Source organism: Dermacentor albipictus, chromosome 8, assembly GCF_038994185.2.
Source record: "Dermacentor albipictus isolate Rhodes 1998 colony chromosome 8, USDA_Dalb.pri_finalv2, whole genome shotgun sequence".
In the NCBI taxonomy this organism is placed as follows: Eukaryota; Metazoa; Arthropoda; class Arachnida; order Ixodida; family Ixodidae; genus Dermacentor; species Dermacentor albipictus.
The window spans coordinates 21,679,298-21,688,204 of record NC_091828.1 but is presented as its reverse complement, the minus strand read 5'-3'; the positions used below and the strand labels follow the sequence as shown (position 1 = coordinate 21,688,204).

General features: G+C 44.0%; 1 protein-coding gene across 2 annotated transcripts in view; it reads right to left on the bottom strand.

The window, feature by feature from the left end:
- Nucleotides 1-3,822: 3,822 nt before the first annotated feature.
- The window catches only part of Dph5 (diphthine methyl ester synthase), a 57,066-nt gene continuing 51,981 nt past the window's right edge, over nt 3,823-8,907 (bottom strand). For both annotated transcript variants that reach the window (XM_070523146.1, XM_070523147.1), the window contains exon 8: nt 3,823-4,080. In XM_070523146.1, coding sequence (XP_070379247.1) covers nt 3,860-4,080 — 221 coding nt within the window. In that variant the 3' untranslated portion in view covers nt 3,823-3,859. The remainder of the gene's footprint in view (nt 4,081-8,907) is intronic.

Below are 8,907 nucleotides of genomic sequence, written 5' to 3'. Positions count from 1 at the left end.
AAAGCCCCTCAATTTTCCAAAAGTAGCGCCATTCTTAGATCTTTCCGCCACCCCGCTCACCCAGGCGCTTCCTCCTCCACTCCTCCTGTCGCCCCAGCCTCCTCCGCTCCCCCATTGGCCAATCTGTGTCACGTGAAAGCGGGCCCCGCGCTTTTGTATATTTTTTTCTTTCCGGCGCAGAGCAGGCGCCGCGCTTTTGTATATCTTTTCTTTCCAGCGCGCTGCGACCCCCAATCTTGGGCCTGCGACCCCCATTTTTGGGCCTCCGCGACGAAGTACGGCAGGCGGTTTGAAGGAGCGCGGTAGTTTTATACAATGTGTTAGGGCCGAGTGCTTAATTGCGATGCCGTGCTGCTGCGCCTACGGTTGCCACAACAGACCCAGTGACGGCAAAAAGCTTTTTGTTTTACCATCCGCCGGGCGCAACGCAAAACGAAGAAAAATGTGGATTCACAAGATCGGGCGGGCTGACTTCGAGCAAGTGGCAAAGAACGCGCGGCTTTGTTAAGTGACACGGCTCCTCCAACCTCTTCTTTTGACGCCCGTGTCAAAACGGGCCCGTGTCCAGTGCATTGGGGGTGCGTTAAAGAACCCAGCTGCAAAAAAAATTAATCCAGAGCCCCCATTATGGCGTGCCTTATGAGATCGTGGTGTTGGGATGTAAAACCCAAGAATCAACTTTTCTTCTGTCTTGTGTGCCTTGACTGTTCCAGTTAACGCAACACTGCTTCCTTGTGAAAACTTACAACGCAAAAGAATACAGACGCACGTAGTATACAGAGATAAAATTAGCACTTCAACAAAAGTGTTGCTGGTGCCAATGAGGGAGGGGGATAATTATTTTCTGAACCTCTTTCCAGTTGTCCCATCAAGTTCCTTCTTTCTTTTCTATCAAATTCTAACCATTTGCACTGTAATAAATAAATAACGATTTCATATGCTGGTAAGTTGTTAAAATTATCTATACCGCCTATGTGTGAAAACGTTGCTCATGGCCACCACAACCTGTGCATGAGCTACGTACATCTGTAAAAGGCGCGGAACAGAAACGGCCCTGCTGCCAGGCATTGCTGACCGCAGACAGTCGGAATCTCTCACGCGCCGGCCGAACAAAAGCATCCTGCAGGTACGTAAATTAACCTACGAAACCACGTGCACATACTTTCGCGCTGTCAAAACCTGAAACTCTGGTAATTACTCGCGTGTCTGAGCACACCGCGTGCTTGTGTCGTGTTTCAGCAACACGAACTTTCATCGTGCGCGCGCTTTACGCCTTAAATACGCCTTGAATAATGGTGCTTTTCTCTATTTCTTCCGCAAATCCGACACGACATTCTTAAGGCCAGTTACCGACTGACAAAGCAAGATCTAGATTGAAAAAACTGCTCCGCAGGACTCGAACGAACTTTTCCGCAGATTTCCTCCCGTAGCGTGTTAGCCGTCGTCTGCTACGGCAGGCCCACTGCCGGCGGCGCCACCGTCGAGGCCGCGCCGAGCGGAGGAGGAGAGAAGTGAATGGCGCTACTTTGGGAGATTGAGGGGCTTTAGTGCGCACGGCATGGGGGAAAGGGAGCGGAGTGGCATAATAAAAACAAAGAAGAAAATAAAAACGAGGAAGTGAAGGCGCCACGCGGTTGCTTTTCCTGTTGTCATGACAACGTAAACAATCGTGTGCGCCGCCATTTTGCTAGTGCATCGCCCTCCTGTTGGGGCCGTAACTGAAGGGGACCTTGGCGTGTCCGAAAGTTGACACGTTCTTATTCATTGACTCAAGGGTATGTGGTGGTGACGCGAAGCCGTCCGAATTATCGGATATGTCCCAAGAAGTGGGCGTCCAGAAAATCGGTCGTTGAATGTACACCGGTAACTCCTCCAGCCGACGTCATGGCGTCAAAGACGATTCGTTACGATTCCCATCTCTTACTCGAGCCAGCAACGGAAATAGCGCTACTTCCGTTCCCCACAAATAAAAGCAGTTTTCTTTTTATATATTAGAAAGACAAATTCCCATTTTTCCGAGTATTTCCAGACCATTGAGAATTCCTGAGAATTCCCGGTTTTACCGGTTCGTAGAAACCCTGCAATATGCATCCCACTTTTTGAAAGAGCATTTAGTGTCATTGAGACAAATAAGTATAACATTTTTTTTAAATAAACAACTTAGTGTAGAGAAGGAAAATTTATTGTGAACCATCATGTACCTCATTTACTCATACCACACAATAAATTTTAGGAGTGTTGTATAAAACAAAATCATGAGCAATTCCACTCTTTGAAGGCGGTTGACTGCAGCGAAGCTGTTTAGCCCATGACACAGACGACACAATTTTGAACAAAGGTACGCACTCATTGTCTTTTATTTATTTCATTTCACTCATTTATTTCACTCGCAACAGCAATAACATTCTTTGGTAATGTCCAGTCGATGCACGTACTCCGCTGGGTGGTCAGTTGGGCCGGATCGGTGTAGCATCACAAGAGATGTCGGCAACACGGAATGCATAAACCCTTCCTTTCGGTACCGACAGATCCACATTGAAATCAGCGATGACAACAGGGGTAGTGCATTCACAGCTAATACACGCAAAGTGAGTAGTTATGAACCTTATGGGACTTCTGGTGATTGCATTTTTTTGCTTGCTTACAGTTGTATGAGCCGTTGCTCACAGGGATACGAGCCTTTGATTGAGTTTTCGACATGCTGTTTTGTATGCTGCATGCATGATTAGAAAGAATTTAAGCACTGTGCGCTTCACTTTGCTGAGTGCTTATAGCCTTTGCCTTACGGGGCTACAAGCCATTGCATTTTTTACTTGCTTACAAGGGTATGAGCCACTGATGATGATAGTTTTTGTTCACGAAGAACAAAAATGCATTGAACCTTAGCCCAATACAGCTTCGCTGTGATACACTGTCCTACAAAGGGTTAACACACATCGTATTTGCACGATTCTACCGCACCACCAATTGTAATGCACAGTTATACAACCACCCAAATATTTAAAAAAAACATATGGTGCAGACTCTACTGTGCACATCAAGTAACAAAACCTGAGTCGGCAGGTACCGTGTTGAAACAAGTTTACGCAAGAAAGACACAGACAAGCACACAACTGAATCTTAGCAGCTAGTTGCTATCGAGATCTGACGACAGCTCCTTTTCACTTTCTACTAACCACAGAGAGGTATCTCCAGCTCCACTTACTGCATTGTAAATGCCACACTTCTTGAAGGCTCGCACATCCACCGTCTGCAGGAAGGCATTCCATGCACCATGGAGCCACCTTGCAATGTCTCCGAGCGTTGCTTTCTTCAGACGACCCATTCGATGGCAGTGTCATAGCACTGTGGCTAGTTACCTTGCAGTGAACTTTTTTTCAGTAAGACTCGGTTTCCTTTTTGATTTTGAGAGAAATTAGTTACGATTGTAATGCGCATGCAAATTTGAATGCACCATATATTTAAAAAAGGTGCGCATCACAATCGCAAATACGGTGTTTTGTTTTCTTAATCACAACCTTTTGTGTTCAGGGGTGGGAGGCTTCTCTATCCAGGAAAAAATCGCATTCTATCTAGCGTGCACTTTTTTTTAACAATCTGCACTTCCAACTTTCCTGTCAAGAATGTTAGGTCACGCTGACACGTGCATGGCATTTTGCGACTTGACTACATGACACACTGCATTGAGAGAGGAAACGCATGCACGATCACCGACAATTATTGTTTAGAGGCATGATGACGGAAATTTTTTCTTAGAGTGCGGTAGTGCACCGAGCCCAACGTTACTTGGAACGACATCAGCAAAATTAATGACAAGACAAATTTTTGAGAGATCACATATTTACTCGCAGATCATAAATCAATTTCCACCTTTGCAGACTGAGTCGAACCAAGTCCGATTGGTCACAAAGAGCCTTAGCATGTCGATTTCCATTGGGTGAAGTTTCCCAGGAATCACCAGACTGTGCAGGGGGCTTCCCAAGTCGCAGCTTGCCATGTCTTTCAGTGAACAGCATGTGATCTGCTGCGTTTCCATGCCAACACGAGCCAAACCAATGCAGGCACTATCTTCGTCGTAGGCTGAAAAGAAGAATGCAGCAGAAATGCAACACACTGCAAATTTCTGAAGAAAGAAAAAGTAAGCACACTGTTTTTTTTTTAAAGAAAATTCAGGTATCTACCGAAAGGTGATCCATGCTAAGATGCTCACAGAGCTTTTTTTTTACTAATAAAAACAACAGTACCCCTACTAGCAGTAGCACCATTAGTAGTAGTAATACTGCAATGCAGCTCTTACTAAAGACTAGCTGCAACAAAATTTCAGACCATGTATAAGGTCTAGTGTTAAAAAGTGTAAATAGGAGCAATATCGACATGAATGCACAGCGCAAAAGATAAGGACAGAAGAAAGGAGACAACACAGGCACTGACTTAAACTTCAGTTGACTTCAGTTGAAGTCAGTGCCTGTGTTGTGTCCTTTTTTTTCCTTGTCTTTTGCACTATGTAGTCATGTTGACATTGAATCAACAACTCGTCCAAGCTTCAACTTTATCATGTTAGATAAGAGCAGCTTCAGCACAACACTTTACGACTGAACTTCGACTGGACACATCACAAAAGGCTTCAAAAAGTCAAGTTTTGATGCTAAAACTGAAAAAAATGCCACCACTTCCACTGTGAGGTGCTGGGATTTCGGTTACATCTGCTGACCACCAATTGTATATGCTGTCTATTAAGATGCAATTCAAAACTGTTAACAAAAAAATTAGACAACTACAGCTAGTCCTTCAGCTTTGCCAAAGTCACCTCAATACTACATGCTGTTCATTTATAACCAATTCAACCAAAAAGAAGCTCTGTTGCAGTTACGACAATTTAGTTATAATACAGTTAAAACTCGTTCTAACAAAACCAGATTTTACGAAGTTTCCGATCTAGCAAAGAAATTTACGTTCCCTGGCAAGTACCCATAAGGTTCAACTTTGTCATCAACCCGAATCAACGTATCTAGCTTGCACTAAACGCGATTTAATGAAGCATTTCCGGAAATAAATGAGTAAAAAAAAGCTGTGATTTTTTTCTAATTTTGACGCAGATGTGTTTTTCTTCGAGCGTGCGCTCTAACACTATCGCGCTAAAACATCTCGGCACCCCAGTCAAGGCCCTAGCTTTATTTCTACGAGGCCGCACGCCGCGTCCTTGCATGTAATAATGGACTCGGTAATCGCTAGCATCCTTAATTACCAGATGACGCAAGGGGTGGCGGTAGTTGAGCCGCCCTCAACTACCTTCACGTGCAGGCATGGGTTAGCGGCAAATACAATGCCGCAGTACCTTTCGGGTGTCACTGCGTTACAATTTTAGAATTTGAGCGCCCAAAAAATGCCTTCAATTTTCCGAACTTCGCGATTTAACAAAATAATTACAGCATGATCATCACTTTGTTAAATCAAGTTTCAACTGTAGTAACAATGGGCGGAGACTATGCGCAGTCATAATTGAGGATAGATAGCTGGGCAAGTTTGTATGATAAATAAAACGTGGCTTTGCAAAATAAGGCACAAGAGAAGATGGCTGTATAGCACAAGTGCTCATCTAGACTTGCATAAAGTGATACAAGGCCTGGATGAAGAGGACGACGCAAGTGCTACACTCAAAACTGACAATTTCATGAAAAAAAAATGAATCTGGTTTATGCACTCTTTTTAACAACATTGCAAGATTGGCTTGCACCATATTTGTGAAAGATAAACATGCATGCGAGTACAGGACAAATTTCAGAGCTGTTCAAAACATGCAAATATACTATTTCATTGAGTCTGTTATGGTGTTTTCACATGCATCCCGGATTCAAATCCCAGTGCCACGCAATCTTCCACCGGACTAAAAAAAAATCCCTGTGTTGATAAAATTCCAAAACAGGCCTGAAGATGCCTGATCCAGGTGACCTGAACTGGTAACGCACTCCCTCACCAGAGCAGCATTAGCCACCCTGGTGCAGTACTTGGCCATAACCTCTTATATGAATACATCAATCAAACCGCGGCCCTCAGTCCCCAGCAGCTGCGAAGCAACTGACCATGGCGGTGGTCAGACCTGTGATGCAGCAGAGGGTGCTAAGAATCCCTGGTTCCGGACAGGCAGCCATTGGAATCTGAACCTGGCCAAGTTTAACGCTAGAATGTTATCTAGTGAGGTGAGTCTAGCAGTGCTATTGGAGGAATTAGAGGGCAGTAAATGGAATATAATAGGGCACAGTGAGGTTAGGAGGACAAAAGAAGCATATAAAGTGCTAAGAAGCGGGCACGTCCTGTGCTACCGGGCTTAGCGGAGAGAAGAGAACTAGGAGTCACATTCCTGATTAATAAGGATATAGCTGGTAACAGACAGGAATTCTATAGCAATACCGAGAAGGTGGCAGGTCTTGTTGTAAAGCTTAATAAGTACAAATTGAAGGTCGTACGGGTCTACACCCCTACATCCAGCCCTGATGACCAAGAAGTCAAAAGCTTCTATGAAGACGTGGAATCGGCGATGGGTAAAGTCAAAACAAAATACACTATACTGATGGGTGACTTCAATGCCAGGGTAGGCAAGAAGCACGCTGGAGACAAGTCAGTGGGGGAATATAGCATAGGCACTAGGAATAGCAGGGGAGAGTTATTAGTAGAGTTTGCGGAACGGAATAATATGCAGATAATGAATACCTTCTTCCGCAAGCGAGATAGGCGGAAGTGGACGTGGAGGAGCCCGAATGGCGAGACTAGAAATGAAATAGACTTCATACTCTGCACTAACCCTGGCATCATACAAGATGTGCACGTGCTCGGCAAGGTGTGCTGCAGTGACCATAGAATCGCAAGAACTCGAGTTAGCCTAGACTTGAGGAAGGAACGGAAGAAACTGGCGTATAAGAAGCCGATCAACGAGTTAGCGGTAAGAGGGAAAATAGATGAATTACGGATCAAGCTACAGAACAGGTATTCAGCTTTAATTCAGGAAGAGGACCTTAGTGTTGAAGCAATGAATTACAATCTTATGGGCATCATTAAGGAGTGTGCAATAGAAATCAATGGTAACTTTGTTAGACAGGATACCAATGAGCTATCACAGGAGATGAAAGATCTGATTAGAAATGCCAATGTATGAAAGCCTCTAAACCAACAGATAGAATAGAACTAGCAGAACTGTTGAAGTTAATCAACAAGCGTAAGACAGCTGACATAAGGAAGTATAATATGGATAGAATTGAACATGCTCTCAGGAACGCAGGAAGCCTAAAAGCAGTGAAGAAGAAACTAGGAATAGGCCAGAATCAGATGTATGCGTTAAGAGACAAAGCCAGCAATATCATTACTAACATGGATGAGATAGTTCAAGTGGCTGAGGAGTTCTATAGAGATTTATACAGTACCAGTGGCACTTATGACGCTAATGGAAGAGAGAATAGTCTAGAGGAATTTGACATCCCACAAGTAATGCCGGAAGGAATAAAGAAAGCCTTGTGAGCTATGCAAAGGGGGAAGGCAGCTGGGGAAGATCAGGTAACAGCAGATTTGTTGAAGGATGGTGGGCAGATTGTTCTAGAAAAACTGGCCAACCTGTATACGCAATGCCTCATGACCATGAGCGTAGATTTGTTGAAGGATGGTGGGCAGATTGTTCTAGAAAAACTGGCCAACCTGTATACGCAATGCCTCATGACCATGAGCGTACCGGAATCTTGGAAGAACGCCAACATTATCTTAATCCATAAGAAAGGGGACGCCAAAGAATAGAAAAATTATAGACCGATCAGCTTGCTGTCCGTTGCCTACAAAATATTTACTAAGGTAATCACAGATAGAATCAGGAACACCTTAGACTTCTGTCAACCAAAGGAGCAGGCAGGATTTTGTAAAGGCTACTCAACAATAGATCATATTCGCACTATCAATCAGGTGATAGAGAAATGTGCGGAATATAACCGACCCTTATATATAGCTTTCATCGATTACGAGAAAGCGTTTGATTCAGTCGAAACCTCAGCAGTCATGCAGGCATTACGGAATCAGGGTGCAGACTAGCCGTATGCAATGATACTGAAAGATATCTATAGCGGCTCCACAGCCACCGTAGTCCTCCATAAATAAAGCAACAAAATCCCAATAAAGAAGGGTGTCAGGCAGGGATATACGATCCCTCTAATGCTATTCATAGCGTTTTTACAGGAGGTATTCAGAGACATGGATTGAGAAGAATTGGGGATAAGAGTTCATGGAGAATACCTTAGTAACTTGCGATCCCAGATGACGTTGCCGTGCTTAGTAACTCAGGGGACCAATTGCAATGCATGCTCACTGACCTGGACAGGCAAAGCAGAAGGGTGGGTCTAAAAAATTAATCTGTAGGAAACTAAAGTAATGTTTAACACTCTCGGAAGAGAACAGCAGTTTACAATAGGTAGCGAGGCACTGGAAGTGGTAAGGGAATACATCTACTTAGGGCAGGTAGTGACCGCTGATCCGGATCATGACACAAATCAGAAGAATGGGCTGGGGGGCATTTGGCAGGCATTCTCAGATCATGAACAGCAGGTTGCCATTATCCCTCAAAAGAAAAGTGTCTGACAGCTGTGTCTTACCAGTACACACCTACGGGGCAGAAACCTGGAGGCTTACGAAAAGGGTTCTACTTAAAATGAGGACAACGCAACAAGCTATGGAAAGAAGAACGCTAGGTGTAACATTAAGGGATAAGAAAAGAGCAGATTAGGTGAGGGAACAAACACGCACTAATGACATCTTAGTTGAAATCAAGAAAAATATATGGACATTGGCAGGACATGTAATGAGGAAGGAAGATAACAGATGGTCATTAAAGAGACACTAAAGGATAATATTAAATCAATGTGGACTGTTGAAATA